Source organism: Podarcis pityusensis, assembly GCF_964106645.2.
Source record: "Podarcis pityusensis genome assembly, chromosome: 4".
NCBI classification, from domain to species: Eukaryota; Metazoa; Chordata; class Lepidosauria; order Squamata; family Lacertidae; genus Podarcis; species Podarcis pityusensis.
Genome location: NC_138027.1, coordinates 66705962 through 66730798, shown reverse-complemented (window position 1 = coordinate 66730798; position 24837 = coordinate 66705962). Strand labels below are relative to the sequence as shown.

General features: G+C 40.8%; 2 protein-coding genes across 8 annotated transcripts in view; one reads left to right on the top strand and one right to left on the bottom strand.

Moving 5' to 3' along the window:
• Nucleotides 1–24837, bottom strand: part of CTPS2 (CTP synthase 2) — a 67052-nt gene that overhangs the window by 40019 nt on the left and 2196 nt on the right. For 2 of the 6 annotated variants that reach the window (XM_081001642.1, XM_081001643.1), the window contains exons 2-9: nt 10799–11004; nt 7998–8168; nt 6926–7026; nt 6436–6552; nt 5754–5837; nt 4536–4616; nt 2822–2973; nt 1697–1829 (exon numbers count right to left, since the gene is read on the bottom strand). In XM_081001642.1, coding sequence (XP_080857768.1) covers nt 1697–1829; nt 2822–2973; nt 4536–4616; nt 5754–5837; nt 6436–6552; nt 6926–7026; nt 7998–8168; nt 10799–11004 — 1045 coding nt within the window. The other 4 variants (XM_081001644.1, XM_081001645.1, XM_081001646.1 and 1 more) reach the window with 4 other exon arrangements.
• Nucleotides 14592–24781, top strand: SYAP1 (synapse associated protein 1). 2 transcript variants are annotated; one of them, XM_081001670.1, is made up of 9 exons: nt 14592–14960; nt 16874–16992; nt 19327–19393; nt 19911–19984; nt 20290–20429; nt 21135–21277; nt 22353–22411; nt 23461–23605; nt 24520–24781. In XM_081001670.1, exons 1-9 carry the CDS (start codon nt 14753–14755, stop codon nt 24645–24647), a joined length of 1083 nt encoding a protein of 360 aa, XP_080857796.1. In that variant the 5' UTR covers nt 14592–14752; the 3' UTR covers nt 24648–24781. The 2 variants fall into 2 exon arrangements, with proteins under 2 accessions (XP_080857796.1, XP_080857797.1); XM_081001671.1 differs by lacking the exon at nt 14592–14960 and adding an exon at nt 16050–16083.

Below are 24837 nucleotides of genomic sequence, written 5' to 3'. Positions count from 1 at the left end.
CCCAAACTCACCGTCAGATCACATGTCTGTGGCCACAGCATGAACCACAAAAATCATACATCCACTGTTTCGTTTAGAATATTTTTTTTCTTGTTTTCCTCCTCTAAAAACTACGTGTGTGTTATGGTCAGGTGCATGTTACAGAGCGAAAAATACGGTATCTTGTATCACTATATTCCCTTTTAACTTTCTCATAGAAAATGCCTTAAGCAGTTATTTTACATTTTTTGTTTTTCCAAATGATGAAAAGGCAGGTGTGGAGGAACTTTCAGCCTGGAGGACAAGCTTGAACCATTAGGGGGTCCAGTTTGGCCTGTGAAGCCATTTCCCCCCAAACCATGCCCACCTGTCAATCAGCTGATATCACCCATGACATCAGCTGGGGGAGGGAGGGCAGGGTTCAATTTTGCATTGGCTGCAGGGGCCTGTTCCCAATAGCAATTACCTGATGAGTGGGGGTGAGATCCTGCTTAGGTTATGTGCCAGGCACATGCAGCCAAAGAAAGCCTGTAAAATGCAGAAGCTTGCTGCTATCAATACTTCACATAAATGCTCCAAGGCTGGCATAGTTTGATCTCCTTGTTTGGGGCTGCGGTGGGGGATTGAGAAGTCGCTGGATCTTTTGGATCCAAATCTTCCTCTGGTCCTCGCAGGGCATACATCCCATTGACACTACTGACACTGCAGCTACAGGCCACAGACGTTTCTATGGGGAGGAGTAATCCAATACTGAATATTCCCCTCTTCCCTCTGAACTCTCTTTACTGCTTTGGAAAGTGAGATCTGATGTTTCCTATAAATACTGAAATGCTCTCCTGGGGAACACAGGAGTGCAGAGTTAAAACCACAGTCCACAGAACACTTACATCTAAAGTAGATTAGCCAGTTGAAAAATTGTAAGTGTAAATGGATATTCCTAGTCGTATGTTAAATCAATGTCTTAGTACTTAATGCTGCAAATAGGATTAATGAAGTCAACAAATATCCACCTTAGTATTTGTTAAATGTGTGCAATTCCCTTCTTAATGAACAAAATTCAGTTAAGGGAATTACTGTATCGTTTTTCAAAATAAACATCATGTTTAAGTCACTCCATAGTTCTATGCCCATTAAGTTATAATCAACTTATCCTTTATTTCTAAGCAATATTCATGAAGTGAAAGCCTAGCTATTAGGTAAGGAATGAGAATGCAAAGAACGGAAGCAAGGTACCATATTTTTCCATGTATAAGATGATTTTTTTTTTTGCTAAATTATGTTAGATGGTCTTATACACGGAAAAATACAGCCCCTCTCTTTCAGCAACACAGAGACCAAGATTTCCTTGATCTTCCCAGCTGCAGTAAAAGCTTCCGCCACCAAAGACAGGTTTCCACATGGGAGGCAGGCGCAGCTCCCCGCAAGTGTTGCCTCCTCCTTCTCCTTCCCCCCTCCCTAGATGCATGTGCCACTCTCTCTCGCACACACATGGGTGCTGGGTAGCGCAATGCTGCAAACCATGCAAGGTTAAGGGCAGCAACTGGAGCACTGTAAGGAAAGTGAATCCTGGGCTTGCCCCACCCCTTTGCTTGGCGGGCGGCATTGGAGAAACATAGGAAGCACGCACAGTTGCCTAGGGAGACTTAAGACTTCTTAAATCTTGGGTTTTAAAAAAGGGGGGTCATCTTATACATGGAAAAATACAGTAAGTCCTCACCATTAAATTGAGTCTGTGGTTAATTGCTAGGGCTGAATGTTCTAGGGCCTTGAAAACAGAGGTATAGCAATCACTCAGCTTTGTATACTTGCCAACCAGAGCTACAGAACATGTCTTCAACATCCTTTCATACCTGACAATACAAAAGATCAATCAATTTGCAAATTTCCACAAGGAAGGGGGGAGACATTTTTTTGTATATTTAGTAAGTCACTAAACCACTTATAAACTTGAATTACCTTTGGTCTAAATAACTATTTCTTACATATGGTTTTTTTTTTAAAAAAACACATGGAAAAACATAATCTGAAGTGCTGTAAATTCAGATTGCTATTTTTAAAAAAATAATATTTATTACTTTCCCAACAATTTAAACACACAAAAAAAAGAAAAAGAAAAAAGAATACAATACATTACAAAAACACTACACAACACCTTAAACTAACAAAACAAAAACAATTTAAAAGACATCAAACAATTTCAATATCTTATCTTTCATTCACTTATTTCAGTAACCTCCTCACACCTCCCTTTTTGTATTCCACTTCTGTTGATTGTTTCAGCAATTCCTTTCCATCTTCCTCTGCTTTCTATCCTTTAATTATCTTAACAGATTCTAACCTTATTTTTCCCTTTAATACTCTATTGATCTATTTATACTTAATTCCTTATAACATTTCTACTAAAGCCATATAACTTCATTCCAACATTTTTCTAACATCCATTAATTTTACAGTATTTCTGTAAATAGTCTTTAAACTTTTTCCAGTCTTCTTCCACCGACTCTTCTCCCTGGTCTCGGATTCTGCCAGTCATTTCCGCCAATTCCATATAGTCCATCAACTTCATCTGCCATTCTTCCCGAGTGGGTAAATCTTGTGTCTTCCAATACTTCGCGATGAGTATTCTTGCTGCTGTTGTTGCATACTTTAAATTCAGATTGCTAAGACCTCTATTACAACTAGGCTCCAGCCAATAAGCAGGGCAAAGTCCTCTGTCTCAAATGGGAGATTTTGGACTATCATTAAAATTATGCTTGCATATTGTGTTATTCGCTACCCTGTGGCAAATAGATTTGCAGGTGCAAAGTAAAAAGAAGAAGAAGAAGAAACAGAAGAACAGTACCTATCTGCCATTTTCTTCCATTTGAAAAGAAGATCACTTGGCTGGTCATCAATTGGCAAATTCAGCCTCTCTTTAAAATATTTAATTATCCCTTGCTCTTCCAGCAGAAGAGGCACTCGGTAAGTGGAAGAAACATCATGGATGAATATTACCTATGAAACACAAAATTTAAATTACTGATACGTTAAACTTAGAATTGAAAGATACAGTACATCCATACAAATCATATACAATCATATAGCTATTTTAAAATCTTGCTAAAAAGGAAGAAAATACTTTAAAGCTAGCTGGTAATCATTTTAATTAATTAATCAGTTCAATTAATTCATTAAAAAGTGCCCCAAATGAATCTGATACATGGCTCTTCTGCTATGGTGCCTAGTGCAACATACACACAGATAATCTAAACACAAAGGCCTGATTCACACATCACACCAAGCAAACCCAATGCGAGGAGACGAGCTCAAAGGTGCTGCACGTTGCATTGAACCAATGCAAGCTGGAACTAATACTTGTTCTTTCTTAACGCTTGTGATTGTTCTGGACCCCAGGTTTCTGAGTACTCATGTGTAACACTGCACCGCAAATAAGCTTGTAATATACTGGCCGTCCAATATGCATTATTATTTTTAACGCTAAACAATTGCACTTCCTGCAAACCCACATTGGGGGGGGAAATCTGATGGGTCCAGTATTTTAACTTGCATTGAGAAGGCATAATTTTCTATCAAACATATAAAGGGCCTGCTGCATCAGGCCAAATGGCCTGTCTAGTCCAGCATCCTGTTCTCACAGTGGCCATCCAGATGCCTGTGGGAAACCAGGGAGCAGAACATGAGCACAAGAGCACTCTTCTCTCCTGCAATTTCCAGCAAGTGGTACTGAGACACATTGCTGCCTCCATCTGAGGAGGTAGAGGGTGGTCATATGGCTAGTAGCCATTGAGAACCCTCTCCTCTATGGATTTGTCTAATCCTCTTTTAAAGCCATCTTTGCCTCGTAGGAGAGTGAGTGCTGGTCTTAAAAGAGAGGGGAAAAAACTTTTCTCTTTCCACTTTCTCCGTGCTACGCATAATTTCATAAACTTCTATTATGTCACCTCTTCCTTTGAGTTATCAGCCTCTAAACAAACAATTGCACTGGCGGGGCGGGAGGGAGCTCATGAATCTGTTTTCATTTCATGGTTAGACAACTTTGAATAGTAAATTTGTAATCTGCAGGCTTGTCTAAGAATGCAACACTGACCTCTGCTGGGATGTAATGGGAGTCTGATTTCTGAATAAGTTGATTGTCCTAGTGATGAACAGCACAATCACCTGATTAAAAAGGTAAAGGTAAAGGGACCCCTGACTATTAGGTCCAGTCGTGACTGACTCTGGGGTTGCAGCGCTCATCTCGCTTTATTGGCCGAGGGAGCCGGCGTACAGCTTCCATAAATCATGCTGAATTCAAGGAGGATTACTCCCAGACAAATAGAGCTAGGTTTGTAGCCTATATTACTGTATGTAGCATAATGCATAAACTATTATAAATTACAGAATAAAGGAATCCTGAAAATAACTATTTGCTTTTTGATTATCTCAATGAGCTGCTGTTTGTCCCCCTCAACCCGCCTCCAATGTCCCACATACTCGGTCACATGAACTAAAAATAAAACACCTAGAAAATGATTGCAGACATTAGAATAACTGTGACTGTTAAAGACCTTACCAACCTGTTCAGGTTCCACATGGCAAAACATGGAAATCTTTTCTTTCACAGCCATTTCTATAGGTTTAGTACTTCTGCAGACTATCTGTCAAAAATACAAATCTACAGATAAGCAGCACAAATTGCAAAAAGACCAACATCTTCCTCCTTTTTATTTATTTAAATAATTAACATAATATTTAAATGTCCTGTTTTCCATGGAAGAAAAAACACACTCCCATTGAACAACTTACAGTCAAACAACAGCATCTTATCATCTAAACGATTTTAAGTTTCTTTTTCTGCCCTACAATGAGCTGCTCTGCATGAGCAGGGGATACACAAATTGCCTCCTTGTTAAGAGCTTATCTGATTGAAACAAATGGACTTGTTAAACGTTTATATACTGGGGCCTCGCTTGCAGGTCTTGTACTTTTGCCAGAGAACATTCAATAATATGTGTTCCCTTTTTTTGGAGGGGAGGGGGTTCACTGACTAATAAATAAGCAAAGCAGATTGGATCCAGAATTTGCCTTCCACAAGTGGAAAAGCTCTTTCTATCCAAAGGAAATATTTTGTGGATGGAGATGTGCTGTGAGGTGTTGCTGGGGCTGCAGAGCGATGAGTAAATCGGCAAATGTTGCCTGCTCACACCTCATCATTCCAGGACAAGAATTACCCCCTAGTGGAACTCTACTCACAAAACACGCCTGAGGGAGTGAAGTCCAGATCCAAACCAATATGCACAGCCAAAGATTTAAGGCAAGCCCTTCAAGGAGAAAACTTATATGCATGTCTGTTTAAGGTACTTAACTTCCCCAGAATTAAGTGTGAAGTATAATAGGTGGAAAACCAAACAGGCACAGCAAGAAACATAAAGTTGTGTGATCAGCTGGACACCTAGCTTAACATTCCATTAGCATATTACCTGTTCCATCAAAGAATACATTGCTGTATTTAACAAAGTATTTGGATTCTGAACACATTTTCATGATTTTATTGAACACATTTCTACTCAAACCTGACAGGAGCAGCTGGTGGATTGGATCCACCACTGTGCCAACTTCCCTGCCATCTCTCACAAACAACCTCTTGATAAGTGCAGTGACGATGCTGAAGAGAGACTAGGTATGTCGTAATGCCCGCCCCCCCCAACCAGTCACTCCTGCTGCCTGAGTTATATTGCTACCTTTATACTGGCCTTCCTTTCTAACATGATATTGTAAAATTTTATCAAACTCACCAAGTCAGGAGAAAGGCCAAGCCCTCTTAAAGCCCGGACACTATTCTGAGTAGGCTTTGTTTTCTGTTCTCCAGTAGCATTAGGCTGAAAAATAAATGTTTTGTGCCATTGACTGCCGTTGCAAAATTAAAATCTGATAGGCAACTATATTAATATGCCCGGAAGCCACTAAAGTAGCTATTTCTCTGTTTTAATGACTTGTTCTATGGTTGCCTGAGCACAAACATCCACAGTAAGAGTTGTACACTACTTTGTCTCATTAGTATGAAGCCACAGACCCATGTTGGACTTCTCTAAAAAGAAGTCATACAGTCTCCCAGATTTCCTAAAGCATATCTTCAAACAGAGTAACGTGTATATAGCTAATGGATTATTTTATATTAAATGATTGCTTAAAATCTGTTATAAGGCTCAGTGCCATCCATCTAAAATGTTTAGGTTTTATTCTATTTCACCAGCTGTAATAAATGTTTAGCTTCTCAAACCTTCCCCCAAAGATACTATATTTTTCGCAATCAAACCTAGGGTGAGAATAGGATGAACAGGTATCAGCGCATCTATCACCAAGTTAATGTAATTTGCTCATTATTCACGGTCCTTAAAAATACCCTATATGAATATTTCCCCCAAAAAATTAGATGTGTAAAACAATAAAGCACAATAGAGTATGAAAATGACTTACTTGTGGTACAAGGCTGACATGGATATTGCAGAAGTTCTCTCTTTTGGCCTTAAATTGAAATTGTCGGAAAGCTTCTACAAAAGGCATTCCTTCAATATCTCCAATAGTTCCACCCAGCTGAAAAGGAATATCTATAGTCAACTAGTTGGAGCAACACGAAAGGAAATTGACTTATATCACCTCTATATGCTTCAATTTTAGTTTAGTGTTGCTTTTTTAAAAAAAGGAAAGAACTACCATCTTATGCAGAGTGCCAAAAATAACATAGGTCAATGAGAAGTAGCTATTGACAGATAATGACAACTGCTTCTGTAATGCAACCCACATACGTAATAGCAATAAATAATGATTGTTTAATAATTATTTCCTTGCAGTTATTAAAAGTAGCTTTAGAATGACAGAATAAAACCAATGAGGAAAAATACTCTGCAATTCACATTATAAAACAAACCCTGTCTTTATCCACTATTTCACACAATTTCTTACTTACCTCAATTACACATATCTGTGGTTCTTTCTTATCAGCATCCACAGGAACCTTTGCCTGATTCATTACCCATTCTTGAACAGCATCAGTAATATGTGGGACAACTGCAAGGCAAACCACATGGTAATGCTAGAAAAGGTGAAAATGCATGACAAGATGCAATTCTGTTCAAAGTAAAAATCTGATGCAATCCAATGAAATTAGAATAAAAAGATAGCATTTAAAGCTATAGCAAATTCCTTTCATATATGAATCTGAAAAGGTCCCTCAACAACTCCAAAGTAAAAAAGAATAAATGAAGTGAAAATAAAGTACAAATGCAACGGATGATATCTAGGAGTAGCATTCCACTTGTGCGACAGACTACTTCTTGAACAAACATGATTTCCTCTTTAGAAGGGAGGAAACAATATGCTTAGAGGGTTGGGGGACTGTCTGACGCAACCTGGGGGAAAGGTAACAGGGTGATTCAGGAGGGAGAAAAGGAATGAGAAGTCCCACAGTATCAGCTAGTGAAATGTTGGAACTCACCCAATTTGGGCTGGTTTTATACTATTAGAAACACTGATAAAGTGGTTTGAACACTTCTGCATAAGATTTTTAAAACATGCCTCTATAAATACTGTACATACGTCGTCGTCATTTGCTTTCAGCATTTTGAACAGTTTTATTGCTACTTGGCATCCAGGCAAGGTTATGCATTTAAATAAGAAAAAAGTATCACAGAGACAAATATGGCAAGTGGGATGCCAGCCCTGCAAAGATTATTTCATCAGTCAAATACATTAGGTGTGTGTTTTGAACACTAAGCTAATAAATAAATAATTTTTTTTAAAAAAATGGCAATTATACCACACTTTGGTTATGAGACACTAAACTAATCCATATGAAGATGACTGAAGACTTTGGATTTGGAAGTCCTCTGATCAAACCTCTGCTCAAAGATCACTGGGTGGCCTTGGCCAAATCACAATCTCTCAGTCTAATCTAACACCCAGGGGTTGTTGTCAACAAGATAACTTGGGATGATGACAGAGGGAGGAAGGGAGGGCAGAATATAAATATGATAAAGCACCTTGAACTGTTTTTCCCATGTAATCTCCATGCCTTTCTTTATTGATGACATGCTGATAGATCTTTCCAGTGGTGATGTTGTTATCCTTGTAAAGGTTAATATCCAAGAATCGTTCATAGTTTCCCAAGTCGAGGTCAACTTCTCCACCATCGTTTAGCACAAAAACTTCACCTAAAGAAACAAATCATGCTTTTACATATTTTGGTGAAACATACATATTTATTCTTCAATCTCACAATGTTAGGCACAAACATATATTTCAAGTACATCCGTTCTATGTGTCCAAATTAAAGAATATGCCTTTTATATTTGACTGTGAACCAGGAGCTTTTACTAGTTTCAGTACGCAGAGAAGTAAAGGTCTGCTCTAAGTACGTTAAAAAATTTTTTTTAAAAAAACCCAAAGTCAATACAAAAGTAACAAGAAGCACAAAAACATAAAATAAGACAGAAGGACAAGTTACTTTTAAGAGACACAGTGCATATTTCAAAAGTACTGATGTTGAACGGAGGTAATTTCTTAGTAGCAGAAAGGCAATGTATAATGGTTAAAAATAAGCTAAAAACAAAACTAATTTCCACTAGCAGATGCAATGTAAACAACTTGGAGAAATCTTAATACCATTTCGGGGTGGTAAAATCATGGGGGGGGGGGGAATCATTTGGTAAAAATATCCAAATCCATGAAATTACATGAACATTCATTATATTTTAGAATGAGGCTGAAAAGGGATTTCCATTTTCCCACACTGTTTTTCTGCTCTGGGCCTACCATATATCCTTAATGCCCTGACACATTTTCTTCTTGTATGCTTGGGTCAAGGAGAAATTAACTAACACAAAAAGAATGATTAGCTCGGCAGAAAGGCCACCTTGCATCATCTCTTACAAAATAAAAATAATTAGTTAAGTCATAAAATATATTCCATGATCTGCATTACCATGGTCAGCTACCTCTACTAGAAATCATATGTCACAGATGTCAGTGCCAAAGGCTACTGTTAAAAATTCACCTACTACATTAGGTCTAATATAGAATGCATCACATTTTACAACCAGCTCTTTTGAGTGATTCTATGCTGTTGAGATTCTTAACAATAAATCTCAAATTAATTGCCCTGTAATGTATGAGAATAAAAATCCTACAAATTAGTCGTTCCGTCTTAGTAGCTATGTCCTTATAACCTCTGTCTGCAAGTTATTTCCTTTTCTTATAACTGCAAGATTATATTAGTTCACAAGTCCCAGTTATTCTAGTAAACCTGGTTAGAACCACATAGAAAACAGAGGCCCAAATTAGACATGATTGTGATAGATCTGTCTTCAAATATGGACTGGCCTCAATAGTAGAAAACACTTGATTTATAATGCAAAAGGAACACATGGTGGGAGATATTGAACTTTCCCTACCAGCTACTCCCAAAGTTCATCAAACCCTGGGAGACCTTTCCTCCAAACAGGCTCAAATAGTAAAAGTGATCCTGGCTGAAAGAAAAAGTCATTGGGGGCAAGTGAGGCCAAGGTTCAGAATCACCCAACCGCATACCTTTCTGGTGCTTTAAATCTAACTCCTGTTTATATTGTTACATAGGTGGCACGCCAACCCCAAACTCTGCTGAGTGGTAGCAAGATTACAGGGGGTTCCAGGTGCTCACCACGGGTTTGTGTTTCTGCTGAGAATCAAGATGTGGCATATTTATACCTGAATTTGGATGGAGGGAGTTCAGATCTTACAGCATGGTCATCTCAAGAGGGGTTTGTTCCCCACAGCACTGCAACCCTGGACTCCAAGGCATCTCTCCCAGCCTGCGTTCAGCCAGTCTACCAAGATGGATCTGCCTTTGCTCTCCTTCCCAGCACACCTCTTGCCCAAATAATTCCTCCTCGTCCATCTGCTATTCCAAATCTAGTTTTTTACAGGAAAATTTTTCCTCTGAGTACAACCTGGCCCCTCCCTGTCATATAAGCAACTCCTGTCTGCCCAGGCCCAAGGATTCCTCTTGGATGTGGGTCATCAACACCTTTTGTCATGTTAACCTCTCTAGCCCAGGCAAGGCCCTTGCTTGGAAAGGAAGCTTAGCCTGTATTTTTCCACTGGCTTGAAATCTTCCATTCAGTAGTACAAATATTAACTAGATTCTGACATTCATTAATTTCCTGGGTTTAGGGGGGGGGTCTCTCCTCTCCCCCCAAATTTATGACAATATATAACTGGTCTACATCAACATCAAAAGTTATGCAGGCTTAGGCTGGATCAGAGGTTACTAGTGATAATCAAAGCAAGAGCAATGCCTCCCCCTTCCCCTAATTCTCATATGTCATGAATCCAGAAACTCTGCAGAGACCAAATCCAATTCAGAAATATCTATAGACAGTTCAGATGTCTCAGAAAAAACCCAGTGCAGGAGGACACAAGATGGGTAATGATGTAGGAGGACTGGCAGGAGCAGAGAACTAGATCCTAACAAATGTGAACCAATCCTATGCAAGATAAACACATATTAGATATCACACTGGGCAGTTAACTGAGAGAAATGCAAGATAAGTGTGTTTACTGAGACATAAGTCCTACTGAGTTCAATGAGACTTACTCCTAGTTAAATGTGCATTGGATTGCAGTTTTAGGCACCTCATTGAACTCAGCATGACTTCTGTTTCTATAGTCATGCATAAATACAATACTTAAGTCTCTACTATATCGGACATTTCACAGCTTCATATTCCAAAAAAGAGAGGTCAATTTCTCAATAAAAAGGAATGCAACCAAATTTGCAGGGAAAAGACGTTTGTGTCACTCGTACCATGTTCATATGGCGAGAAGGTTCCAGCATCTATGTTAATGTAAGGATCTATTTTGATTGCAGTAACTCGTAGACCGCATGATTTCAAGATGGTGCCTATGCTGCTTGCAATAATTCCTTTACCAATGCCTGAGATGACACCACCAGTTACCAGGATGTACTTCATGGGATAATTATGGATACACTGTGGTACTTGAGCTTGAAATCTAAAAATGAAGAGTTAAAAGTGAACTTATGAAATACTATGTATTTCCCCATAAAAAGAAGAAAAGCTGGAGCTATTTTCAATATGGATAAGTGTTTTTCACGCTTTTCATGGAACTCCCTGTGAAATTTATGTTGTTCTAAAATTCTTCACTGACACCAGAAGACAGCAATATAAATAGGTTCAAGGAAGGACAGAGAAATGCCTAAAGACAGGATCTTCAACATCACCAGCAACAAGGCAGAGTATCCAAGAAGGCACTATGATGTTCAGAGTATTCCTAATGACAGGAATCATATCGACAATCAACAAATTTAGGTGCTAAGTTAATGACAGCTATGTAGCCAAAACTGGGCTAATGAGAAACAAGAGAGAGGGTGCCTCAAAGCTTACAATAGTAGAAAAAAATCTTTTTAACAATAAACATTAAAGTGGTGGGGGAAAACATAACAGTTCAATGAGCACTGCGTACGGTGAGGGGCCACAGATTGCTAAACTTGATTGGGAGCAACAGAATGGAGAATTCTGAAAGAAGGTATGGCTGGATCCCTAAAACCCTGAACAAGGGAACTCCAAAGGGTCCACGCACACTACTCTTGTTCTTGTACATGATGCATTGCGGAAGGCAAAATACTGAGCTAAATGGACAGTGGTGGAGCATATGCTTTGCTTGCAGAAGGTCTCAGGTCTAATCCCTGGCATCTCTGGTAAAAACACTTATCTGGCATCCTAGGGAACAGCTGCCAATGCCAGGGATGAGGCCTTCCAGATGCATCCTTCCAGTGTTTTAATTATCCACCCTTGCAACGAATTATTTATTAACAAATAAATACTTGTTTTGTGGCACAGCACTGCACTTTTTTTAAGAGCGCCAAAGCTAAACAACCATGTATAATAGTGCAGCGGTTGTACTGTTGGGACACAGCAACGGCTGGGCCAATCGCAATCTCCCAGGTCAACCTACCTCGCAGGGCTGTTTGGAGGGCGAACCGCGGAGCAATAAACGCAATCAATAAATAAACTCGCTCTGGAAGGGACTCTATAAAGTGTGGCGTATTAAAAGATCCCCCTTCCCGGGAATTGAGTGCGGGCGGTAGGTAGCTGACGAGCGGAACCCGAATCCTGCACCTGTTATCGCAGTCGCGGAGAGGAGGGATCTAAGCAAGAAGGAGGCCCGAAGCTTTGCTTTGCCTGCTCTAGGAACCAACCCCCGAGGAGCCAGCCGCCATGGCCGCGGGACGGAGCGCCCACTGCGCCCCAGGGGGCGGGAGAGGGACTTGGCCGGCGCTCCTCCTCCTGCCGCCGCCGCCGCGGGGGCCTCCCGTGGTCGCGCAGCAGAGCCAGCGCGCTCGCCCTGGTGGGGAGGCCCGAGAGGCCGCTTACCTGCGCCCGGCGCAGTCCAAGAAGCGGCGTCGGCGTCGCAGCCAAGTTCCCCGGCCGTCGCCGCCCCCTCCCCGCCGCCTGGTTGCAAGGAGACGGCCGCTTTCGCAGGAGCCCTATCCCGAGCAGCCGCTAGAGGGGGGGGCTCAAAACTCTCAAGCCCAGCCGCTGTGGTTTTTTTCCTTCAGGAAAACGGGTCCCTGAGGCGCAGAAGTCCTGCCTTCTTAACCCCAGAAGGAATGAGGCGGAATGCGCTCTGCACGCGCACAGAGGCAGCGCCGTTTGCCTCCACCCATTCCCACCACCCTTCTGAGTAATACCCCTCCCCACCCTCTCACTATATATAAGGGTCTGGTGACTTCTGTTTCAGTGTATCTGAAGAAGTGTGCATGCACACGAAAGCTCATACCAATAACTAACTTAGTTGGTCTCTAAGGTGCTACTGGAAGGAATTTTATAATTTATTTTCTTTTGTTTCGACTACGGCAGACCAACACAGCTACCTACCTGTAACCTGTTAATAATGACACTCGCTTTCTATCATGCATGCGAGCCGCCAGATTTGCCCACAGGGCAGATTTGTGCACCATTCGCATGCACAGTGATGAAAGGATCACGTCTGTGGGTGACTGAGGTGACAGGTAGGCAGCAAGGAAGGAGGAGGGCTGGCTTCGCACCATAACCAGGTCCCCAAGACTACCTTCAGCTGCTCCTGCCACTTATGGAGTACCAGTGCCACAGGCTGCCTGCCATCTGTGTCGGAGTTTTTTGGCCCACAAAATTAATACGTAGGGCCAGCTCAATACATTTTGGCACATGAGGCGAATGACAAAATGGTGCCCCCTCCTCGCCAGGGAAGAAGCAGGAGTGGACTAGAAGTGTATTAAGGCCCATTTTTACAAAAGAGGCTGAATGATTTGCAAAGACCTAGGAGTCCATAGCAGATGTCTGCTTTATAATATTGTCCCTTGGCCTACACTAAAGGCAAATATATGATTTTTGAATATTCAGCTACTCAGTTATTACCTTGAGACAGATGTGGGAACCTGTGGCCATTCAGATACTGTTGGACTCCATCAGCATCAGTGAGCATTGGCCAACGGGAAATATGGGAGTTGGAGTCCAGCAACAGGGTCAGCTAAAGTTCCCCTCAGACACCCATCCAATAGCCCTGCGGGCACTGTTAATATGCTTAGTACCAAGCTATAGGATCGCAACACAATCCTGCATGTTTTATATGGCCAAGAACAAGTTTACTAGGAGCTATTCCCTGGAAAATGCACATAGAGATTGCAGCTTTACTAGCATGCATTTAATTCTCCTTTTAAATCTACGGGACTGAAGAGATGGCTGTATCATGTGCTAGTTTATCCTAAGATCTCTTTGGACAACTCTGGGACCTAATTATTCATTTGTGCTTTTCATTATTTGCTCTATTATAATCACTCCTTTTTTTGGCACAAAACTCTAGTGTGACAGCCTTGATTAGTCCCTTTAGCATTAGTCTTCCTTAACATGTTCAGGATGGGAACTGAAGTTCAATTAGCTGTATTTATTAAGCCACGATTAATGTAGGATTACTAGTAATCACTGCTGAAAACCTTCAGAAGGGAATCTGTTACAGTAATAAAAAAGCAAGAGAGTTGTAATAGCTGAAAGGCTGATAAGGCAGCAGACCAATGCACACATGTGAAGAAGTCCCATTGAACTAAGTGGGGCATCTTGAGCGGACAAGCGTAGTGTTGCACCACTACGTATTTATGATGCACACACTTTTGTGGGCTTCAGTTCCCTTCATGAAAGCTTATGCCATCATAATGTTACAGCGCAATCGTCTGCATGTTTGTTTGAAAGTAAATTCCCGTGCTGTGCCCACGTTAAGCGCGGGCTAGCCTCATTCTTTCAGGTGCTGCAGATTGGTTCTTCGTAGGCTCGCCTAAAGATATTGCATTTAAGGCTGGGGGGAGGGGAACTTCCACTACAACATTACTAAATGCAAGGTATAAATATAAAAAGTCTCAAAAAAATCTTTTTGAAGAAACAATCTTAACATTGTCGAAGGAAGGAGCTCTTTCGAACAAACGCACACGAACGGTAGCGACAATCTAACTATACCCAGCCAAAGCCATTTGGAGGAGTGGAGAGGAAGCCTAGAGCGTCGGTGCCCGTGGTGACGCGTCAGGGTGACGTAACTCGGAAGTAGCCGAGCACCCTTTTCCGGAAACAAACAGCGTTGCCTTGCTCTCAGGAAGGGGCGTCGTTCCCGCGAAGTCGTTGGAAACGGTTGAAGAGGTGGGGAGTGCGGGGCTTTGGCGCTGCATTAGTAGGCGACCTGCTCGAAGGGGGCGGCGTTTCGCCACTTAGCTAGGATGCTGCGCGGCCTGAGCGGCTGGTTCGGCATGAGCCGGGAAGGCGAGGAAGAGAAGCCGCCTCTCCTCGAAGGGGAAGCCGGAGCTGCTGCTGCTGCCGAGGAGGGAGAAGAGGGGACTGGAGGGGACGCGGCAGTGCGGAGCCCGGAGCAGGTGGAGCTGCAGAGGGACTCGGACCCGCTTCTGAACCAGGCGAAGGGGCTGGGCAGTGAGTGTCTCCCTTGCTCCCCTTTAACGCCCTTTCCCCAAAGGCCTTCCTCGCGTCCCTTCAAGCCAGCCCAGCTCATATAACTAACCCCCACAGCCGCCCTATTAATGTAACAAGACACCTGCTCAGATACTGCTCTTCGCAGTTGCTTGGAGCTAAGCCCCCCTGGACGTGCACTTGCGCAGCGTGGAGCTTCGCAGGAGTGTGCTCACTAGGGATTACTGCCAACCTAAGTGCGGCTTTCAAAGCAGCAGCCTGTAGCCTGTTTTACTCCATGGAAGTTGCTTCCGTTAGTATGGATTGTGGGTTGCAGCTAAGTAGTCCTATGTGCGAGTACTCGGGGAGTAAGCTTCACCCACTTCTGCGGGCCTTGTTTCTGAGCAAACTTCCTTTTGAAATTATTGCTTCTCCTTCAGTGAGCACCCCAACATCTCTTAAAGAGTTGCATCTTTTAAGCACGAGAAAAACGCAAATTGCTCACCTCTTTCAGGGACACTAGAAAAGGTTCAAGAAATGCAATGCTGTGGATATTTCTTTAAAACAGATATGTTCCGTTACAGTTCCATACATCTTAAAACATAAGTGACATTAACAAAAACAGTGGGGTGTCATCTTTGTGCCTAGTGTTTTCTGTGGTTTGGTGGGGTATGACTCTTTTTAAAAATAGGAACACTTCAAAATTATGGTCTCTGGATGTGTTATTAAAGGGAAATAACAGTACTGTATCTTTATGCAAGCCCTGTTGGTCCTTTCCAATTTGCAATAATGATACCGCTTGAGTTATTAAAAGTAGTATGTGACTTCTCTGAACATATCTAGATTTCTCTATCAACATTTTGAGCTTTACTAAATTGTCATTATTTGCTTTGAATTTAATAGAAACTACCACAACTGACTTTAAATTACAACTGAGGAATGGATAGTAAGCTGTAAAGCACTAATTCCGGAGTAGTTAGATTTTTCTTAATGTAACAACAAATCCAGCTAAAATAAGGCATTAGGTTATCAGTGATACAAATAAATGTTAGCTTTTTATGTCTGCAAAACAGATTGTCTTCATAATGGATTCCTTTTCTATTGCTGTGTACTTTAGAACAGCTTCAAATGCAGCATCTTGGAAAAGGTACTGTTACCTTAAATTTTTACATAATACACATTGCTCTTTCCCACTGTACAAGATGCGCAGTCCAGAATTCCTCACATCTGCCACACACACAAATAGGTAGATGGAAATTAATGTGGCCTGTGCATCAATATCATGTGTTTTTGTAGGACAGGGTGGTCCAACTTTTCATATCAAGTGGGCCGCAAGAGTGCTTTGGCACAGAACCCACAGGCCGCACACTGCCTTATCACATGGGGAGAGAGGCAAAAATTTGACACCCCCAAGTCCTTGTGCTGCATTCCCAAAGCTGGGTGAGGCCAGAGGTGGATTTAGGGCAGCATGGCCAGTTCAGCCGCCGTTGGCACTGAGCCTAAGGACACTGCAGGGTATTGCAACTATGATGTAGTGAACTGAGCAAAATTAAAATCAGGGAGACTGGGGGTGCCAAATTTTGGCCTCGCATAGGGCACTGCTGAAATTTGAAAGACCAAAGTTCGCCCCTGGCAAGGTACCAGGCTTTGGGAAGGAGAGGGGAGGGCTCTAGGACCCTGTCAGAGCCCTCACACTACCTTACCAAAGCCCATCCCTCACCTGGCTTTGGTAATGCAGCACAAGGCAAAGCAGGTATGGGGGTGTGAATTGTTGCTGAGGGCTACCAAAAATGCCTCAAGGCCTGCACATTAGACCACACTGTTCTAGGAATTGGAAGAACTGAATGACTGACTCTGTAAGGCTTTAGTAGGTGATCATGCAGCATATCTTAAGGACTTTGTAATAAAGAAAAATTTAATTGTTTTATTTCCAAAAGGTTATCTCTTCAGTTTTGCCACTACTGCCACAAAAAAGATATCTGAGTCAGTTGCTGAAACGGCCCAAACTATAAAGAAGTCTGTAGAAGAAGGAAAAATAGAAAATATAATTGACAAGGTAACTTTTCTGTTGTAAATAATTTGTTAATAAATTTAGTATCTGCTTTTGCATGTTCTACTTATATTTAAGGCTATTGACATTATGGGTTTAGTGCCAATAAAGTGTTTTGATCAAGCACTGTACTCAAGGAAGAAAAACTGAAATGTAGGCCAGATCAGCAGCTAATAAAAACTTCATTGAGCTAATTTAGGAATATTTTAAACACAAGAATTAATCAGTACCACTCGTTTAAATTTTTATACTTAATAATGCAGTAATATAATTCAGACAAACCAAACACACACAGGAAATATCCTGGAACAATTGTAAGCAGTTTACAAGAAATATATCAATTTGTGTTGCAAAAAATATTATGTGTTAGGCCACTATTTGATATTTATACTGCCTTTTCACAGTTGTTTGTGTTTATCAAAGGTAGTATGTGGGCCTGAAAGCAATTAGAAACTTGTTGACACTATACAGTGGTACCTCGCAAGACGAATGCCTCGCAAGACAAAAAACTCGCTAGACGAAAGGGTTTTTTATTTTTTTAGCTGCTTCGCAAGACGATTTTCCCTCTGGGCTTGCTTCGCAAGACGGAAACGTTTTGCAAGTTTGTTTCCTTTTTCTTAACACCGTTAATACAGTTGCAACTTGACTTCGAGGAACAACTCATAGAACGCGGTGTGGTAGCCTTTTTTGAGGTTTTTAAAGACTTTGGTGATTTTTGAAGCTTTTCCAAAACTTTCCCGACACCGTGCTTCGCAAGACGAAAAAAATCGCAAGGCGACAAAACTCACGGAACGAATTAATTTCGTCTTGCGCGGCACCACTGTAATGTACAGTCTGCAGGCACCAAATCTTGAAACACCAGTCTAGAATGAGAACCTTTGATGTGTTGTGGTTTTAAAACTACACACAGCGGTAGCAGTTAAGGTTCTCCATGATGTTTTATTAGAAATAAGAGTAGTCATTTCCAGCAAATATGACATGACAGACCCAGATCTGACCATCATTGACTTGTTAAACCAAAATGTCAGTGAACCTTTTCCCAATGACACAGCTCCTTTTTAGCACAAACAATCAAACCAGAAGGCCTCTAATTAACTATAGCTTCTGATTTCATCCAAACTAGGAAGCTTTGGTTACCAGATTCCAAGAAACTCCGGATATTAAACTAGGTTTAAAATTAAACATATTAAGATATGTTTTAATATCCTGACCTATTCAAAATGTGGCAGCCATTGCTTCCTGCATGGATGAAATGGGAAACTGGTAGGTTTCCTCACACCAGGAAGGAACCGCGTAGATGAGCAAAAGGTGTCTCAGCTTATTAAACAGAGATACATGGCTTGAGTATTATATTTGAAAGCTATTGTCAACAATATGCAAATTTCTTTGTGTAAACAGTTTTAAGAGATATAAAGATTAACAAAAGAGATCTGATAATGTTTCTCTTCTATGCAGCCAGTTAAACCTGCCCTCAAACTATTATTTGTTTCTGAAGCCTGTTACACATGAGCCTGCATACTGACCGCTGTAGGTGTCCCTATGCTAGCTCAGAAGATTGGAAGAAGAACTGCATTGGGTCTTCTAGCAGTTTTTGTCAGAGACAACAGAAAATTCCCAGTTTGTTCAATCACAGCTTGCGAACACACTCTGCACATTTTTTAAGGTTTTTTTTAAAAAAAAGTTTATGGGATACTATTGGTTATTCCTCTCCTCTCATACCTATATCATAACAAATAATTATGCTGGTAGAAGAAAAGGGGCAGTGTCTGACAGGTTAAGAGAGGAAGGTATGTGGAGGTATCCCAGTACTCAGCCTGAAGTTCTTTAGGTTGGCTCCAGACCCACCTTTTATGAATGGAAGAGCTCCTTTCATGAAAGCAAGAGATCAAGATCCAGTGGAGGTTCCTGCTGAAGAAAGATGGGTAGAGACTCTTTTGCCAATTCCCCCTACAGCCCTCTGTGCCATCTCCCATGCTGTACCAGGACATACTCCTGTCCTATGGACTAGATTTTCAGGTGGCAGCAGGGCAAATATATGAAAATAGCCTCCCCAACCTTCCTCCAGAAGAGGGCTGCATGGATGGAGTTGCATCTGTGCGTAGTCTGGATCTAAACCTTTGTATTGAAGGCAGTTACATTCAAGTCACTATACAATGTGCAAGTATTTGGGTGTACTATTGGGATCTGATATATACTTGTTACAGATATGAATTTGGTTGACTTTGGGCAATACAAATAGATTCCAGTTTTACATGTAAATAAGTTGTTGGCAACAGTGAGAACCCAAGTAGTCTGGCAAATTTATTGCTGTTCTATATATAACTTTGTTTTTTCTTACAGACAATTATAGGAGATTTTCAGAAGGAGCAGAAAAAATTTGTTCAACAGCAGCAAACAAAGAAATCAGGTAATGCATAACAGCGTAATCTTAACCAGGGCTGGGAAGACACAGGGCAATGGAATCCCTGCTGCATCTGCAGCCCTGCTAGCCAAGGTGTAAAGGTTTTGGGTTTTGTTGCAGGACAGCACAGCAGAGCACAGGTATTTAGATTGGGTCCCTCTTTTGGAAATGAACCAGCTTTGGATCTAGTGGGTCCATCACAGGTCCTGTCCTACCACTGCAGTGTCCTGTTTTGGAGCCTTAACAGTGATTTCTTTCTGCCAGTGGGAACACTGGCAGTAGTAGCATGCATTCCCCTATGCTTTCAGATAGCACAGCAGAGATCTCTGTGGCAGCAGACACATGTACACACACTGCCAGGGGACACCTGGAGCATCCTAATTCCCTCAGCTAAAATGAAATTTAGTTGGGAACACTTGTCACACAGATCTTGGCAAGCGGCCTTTTTCAATCAAAAATGCCTGTAGTTCACATGTCTTCTAATACTGAATGCAATATACATGTGCTCCCCTTTTCCTTACAGAAGCAGCTGTGCCTCCTTGGGTGGACAGCAATGAAGAAGAAACAATTCAGCAACAAATACTGGCATTATCAGCAGTAAGTAGTGTTATGTTGTTTCTGTTTAAGATTCTTCCTCCTCCTCCTTTTTGCCTACCTAAAACAGTACTTTACATTTTGAGGCATCAATGTGTTAAATAATAAAACTGCTTATGGGATTTAGTGAGATCATGCTAATTGATGATATAAAGACTTCTTTTATTGAAAGGTGTTTCCCCATGTATCTAGCTGAGCTGCTTGTGCTATCAGTTACTTTTCAAAGTAATTGATTGACAAGTGCTCTCTGGAAACAGAAGCGTAACCTTTTCACCATTGACAGATGGAATTTTTTTTTTTTTGCAAAGGACCGAAGAAACTTCCTGCGTGACCCACCGGCTGGGGTTCAATTTAATTTTGACTTTGATCAGATGTATCCAGTGGCATTGGTAATGCTCCAAGAAGATGAACTTCTGAACAGAATGAGATTTGATCTTGTTCCAAAGCAGTGAGTGATCTGCCTATATTTTCATAAGCTGTTGAACAATTTTTTAAGTCTGAGTAAAAATAATAGCTTTGTGTAACTTGCAATATTTACTAATACTGTGTTTCCATTTGTACATTAAAATGTGACAATAAATAGTTCATGGTATTCTATTCTGAAATTTAAGTCGCAGTCTAAACCTAAACATTAAATTATTTCTCAGTGGTGTTTTTGTTTGTTTGTTTTTTGTTTTTTTGGAAACCTAACTTGCCAAATACTGTTACGCCTACCTCTGAGGAATTTTATTTTATCTTTGTCAGAGCTAGTAATTGTTTAGTGTAAGCTCATAGCACAACCTTATGCATAACTACTCAAAAGCAAGTTCCATTTAGTCCAATGGGAATTATTCCTGGCCAAATATATGTAGGTTTATAGCCATCAGGTTGGATCCAGATATGCCCACCTGCAAACTCCAATCCAGCAGAGGCTTCCAGTGGGAAAGTAGGAAAAGTGATTTTTGTCAATTCCCCCTTTTTCCATGCCATCTCTCATACTGTTCTGGAAGGTCCTACAGCTCTTCTGAGCTGCTTTGCGGGGAAGAAACCGAAGCAGATCTCCTGCTCCACTCATCCCTCCACTATGCATACAGTAAACTCCCACCTTGCATGCATGTTTCATGTTATATTTATATAGCGTAGTTATCAAAACCATATATTTTGTTGTCTCCAGTGTAAAAGAAGATGTGTTTTGGAGGAATTACTTTTACCGTGTCTCCCTGATTAAGCAGTCTGCACAGCTCACAGCACTGGCTGCACAACAGCAAGCCGTGAGGAAAGAGCAGAATGGCAGCCAAGAGGACAGACAGCTAGCAGGTAGAGATTTGTTTCACTATGTTGGGTGGCGACTCCTTTCTCACCTGGCTGACAAATGCACATTCCAGACTTTCTCCCTCCGTCACTTTTTAAACATTTCTTATGGTGGAAGTTTCATAAATTATTAGCCTTCAACCATTTGAGAACAAGCAAAATAGTTCCATTATAGTTCCACAGATATTCTTATTGAGGAAGAGCAATCTAAGATACATATTTCCACAATATAGCACAAGTTCAGGACTATAGTTCAGTTTCTTCACAAAATTCAGTTATATTACTTTCTCTGTTAAGAATTAAAAATAGTTTCATGTAGAGAGTTTTGCTCTTCATGAAAGCTTGTCCTGCTGCCTTTTGGTGGGGATGAAGCCCTAGCCTTTTACCTCAGGAGCTGAACATGGGGGTGTGGATTATCATTGTTCCTTCCTTAGCTCTAAGGCTAGGAGGAAGATAGAGTGGTTTGGCCATTGCACTGAAACACAAGGAGTGCCTTGAAAGCACAAGGTCAAACTACCAAGGCTCCAAATTTGGAGCCTGAGGTGGAAGCAGAGTATTATCTCTAATCTCACATTATAGCACAGTATAAGGCCAGGGACAAGGAGATGGGTAGCTCCTGGCAACGACAAAATCCATTTCAGCTATCAAGGCCAGTCAAGAATTGTGGAATCAGACATGTGAATAAGTCATGCATATGCATATGAGCTGCAGCAAGCACAGAATTTGTACACACACACACACACACCTTCTCTTCCACAAAAAAGAAAGCAAAGACATTGCAAACTGACCAAAAAGCTTCAAACTACATTTTGTTCAACAATAGTTAACAAACCAGAAAATCAAACTTGATAACATGGCTTGTACAAACCACAATTTTACCTATTCATAAAGGGAAGCTGCAGCTTGTTACAAATCAGAACCAGAAGCTTTAAATATCCTTAGCGTGAAGAGAGAAAGAGGAAGGGGAGGAAGTGTGTGAGTGTATTGTACTTGGCTTGTTATGTTTGAGTCACTGTTCACTCAGCCACAACTTAAGCTTTAAATGCTCTTCTAAATTCTATCCTTTCTGTCTTTTTCCTAGAAACTGTACGACCAAAGACACCACCTGTAGCGATCAAATCTCAGCTAAAGCCTCAAGAGGTAACATTATTCTCCAGTTAAGATTAATATGTGTATTTACAGCATAACCATTTTTTATACTTTAAGTTTTTTTAGATGCATGTTAGTTTGGCCAACTCCAAAATTGCTTCACAAAAAGCCCTTAAACAAATGTACTGGAGGAATCAAGAATTTGGCTGAAACAAGGTTTAAAATGGTGGCTGTGTGAGGACCTTCAGAATCCTGAGCAAAGGAGGTCACCCTTTTAATCAAGTGATTGCCTATGATTGGCAAGTTCTAGCTGAACAGCTAAAGTGCAATTTTCCCTTCCCCAACCCTGTATCACAGCACTTCCTCTCTTTGGGAAACTTTGCACTTTACTATGGTTGATTCAAGTATTTTATTTATACCATTAATGCCAGATGTGGGATGGGATCGTGGAAAGGAATAGTGCAAGGGCATAGCTCAGTGCTGAATTTTCCAGCTGGAAAACAAAGGTAGCTGTTTTTGTAATGTTGGCCAGCACCAGGTATGAGGAACCTTTGACCCTCCAGATGTTGCAGGACCTTCGAGCACACTGCCCAGGCTTGCACCCTGGGGAGGTCACTTCAGTGCTGCTAACGGTTTGACTTCATCCCCAGAGTCACACTCCACTGTCTCTTGAGACAGATGGATGCCAACAACTGCTCCCACTATCCCTGACAATGTCTGCTGGGACTGATGGAGTTGTAGCTTAGCAACATGTGGAGGGCCAGAGATTCTCCACATCTGACTTATGCTTTCTGCTGCATTGCATATCTCCTAAGAAAGTAATACAGAAGGAAAATGAGGGCAAAATGACTTTGTCTATCCCTTCTACCTGCCATGGTGATTCTCATGAAGATAAGCTATTTTACAAATTCCTATGAGGCCTTTGTTCTGTGTAGAGATTCTGTGCATGTGACCTCATTGTTTTCCCTTTCACTATAGGGAAACGGTGCATAACATTAAGGAGAAATGCCCACGATATTAGTATATATATACACACTTTTAAATTCCTTCACCATCTCCTGTAAATAAGGATTTCCTTCCTTTCTCATCTCCAATTTAAGGAGGAAGAAGAAATTTCAACTAGCCCAGGTGTATCAGAATTTGTGAGTGACGCTTTTGATGCATGCAGCTTGAATCGGGAAGATTTGAGGAAAGAGATTGAACAACTTGTACTTGACAAGAGCAAGGAAACAACTATAGTAGAAGGTAAAAATTTTTTTTTATTTTTTTTTGCAAATTCTGCTCCCTCTCTTTATGGGTATATTTGTAAATATATTCCATATTTGAATCAAAAATAGCTTTAGAAATATCCCCTTACCCAATGAGGATAGGCTATCTGAAATAGTAAGATTTATGCCTTTATTTGCTTATTTGATTTATTTATTTATTTGGTAAGTTTCTATACCACCCTTTATCCAAAGTTCACAGGGTGGTTTATAATAAGCAAAGCTAGAAATGCGTCCTCTTCTTAACACTGCTCATCTTCCCTGCATTCTGAAGTCTTGAAGGATCTTACCATAATTGTTAACAGCAGTATCCTTTATTTCCTGGATTGTGGCTGAAGCAGTATGTACAGGAAACTGGTTTTGCAGATTTAGAGTACTTGGATGTCTAGGTTTATAGGAAGTGCATATCCCAAGGAAGAGAACAGTGTTGAAAAGGAAATCTAGATGTCACTAATTTGGGATCAGCTTTTTTATACAACTTACTTCCAAGTAAGGGTTTTATTTCTGTATATGCTCAGCTCTGGCCCTTCCAGAGTATTCTTTCAATTGGCATGCCTTGCATGTGATTAGATAATCTGGGACACCAGCAATTCCCAAATGCATAGCATTTGGAAGATATTTTAGTCAAAAATATAGCAGTAATTTCTTGATGTACAGGTTTGTTTTCTACACGTTCATGCTTAAGAAAGCTTGGAAATGTGAATGCCAAAGAGAACAGAGTGTAAACTGACAAAGTAGAGAAGTATTTAAACAATTGTGATTTCCCCTTACTTGCAGTTTGAACTGGTACACAACACTTTGTTGTGTGGGTGGACTAGTCCTTACTAGCAAAATTAGTACTAAATTAGTGCAACATTTATTCAGTCCTGTGACCTGTGTATGTTTTGTTTTTAGAAGAAACTGCAGACTGGGAAAAGGAACTACAACAAGAACTTCAAGAATATGAAGTAGTTGCAGAGTCAGAAAAACGAGATGATAACTGGGACAAAGAAATAGAGGAAATGCTACAAGGAGAAAATTAACCACTTTGCATAAAAGTTTTTTGGAAACTGATGTGAACCCGTTTTTATACTTGCTTCAGAGACTTTTCTAAGGCATAAAATGGCTCTTTGTGAAAGAAAGAAAGAAAGAAAGAAAGAAAGAAAGAAAGAAAGAACGGACTCTTAATAATCCAGTGGCATGTGAGGCAAGTTTTAAAAGTTAATGAAACAA

Coding starts and splice junctions, on each gene's coding strand:
- SYAP1 (XM_081001670.1), top strand. CDS start 14,753: ATGCTGCGCGGCCTGAGCGGCTGGTTCGGCATGAGCCGGGAAGGCGAG. Junction 16,993..19,326: donor TAGAAAATATAATTGACAAG/GTAACTTTTCTG, acceptor TTTTTCTTACAG/ACAATTATAGGAGATTTTCA. Junction 20,430..21,134: donor TTTGATCTTGTTCCAAAGCA/GTGAGTGATCTG, acceptor TGTTGTCTCCAG/TGTAAAAGAAGATGTGTTTT.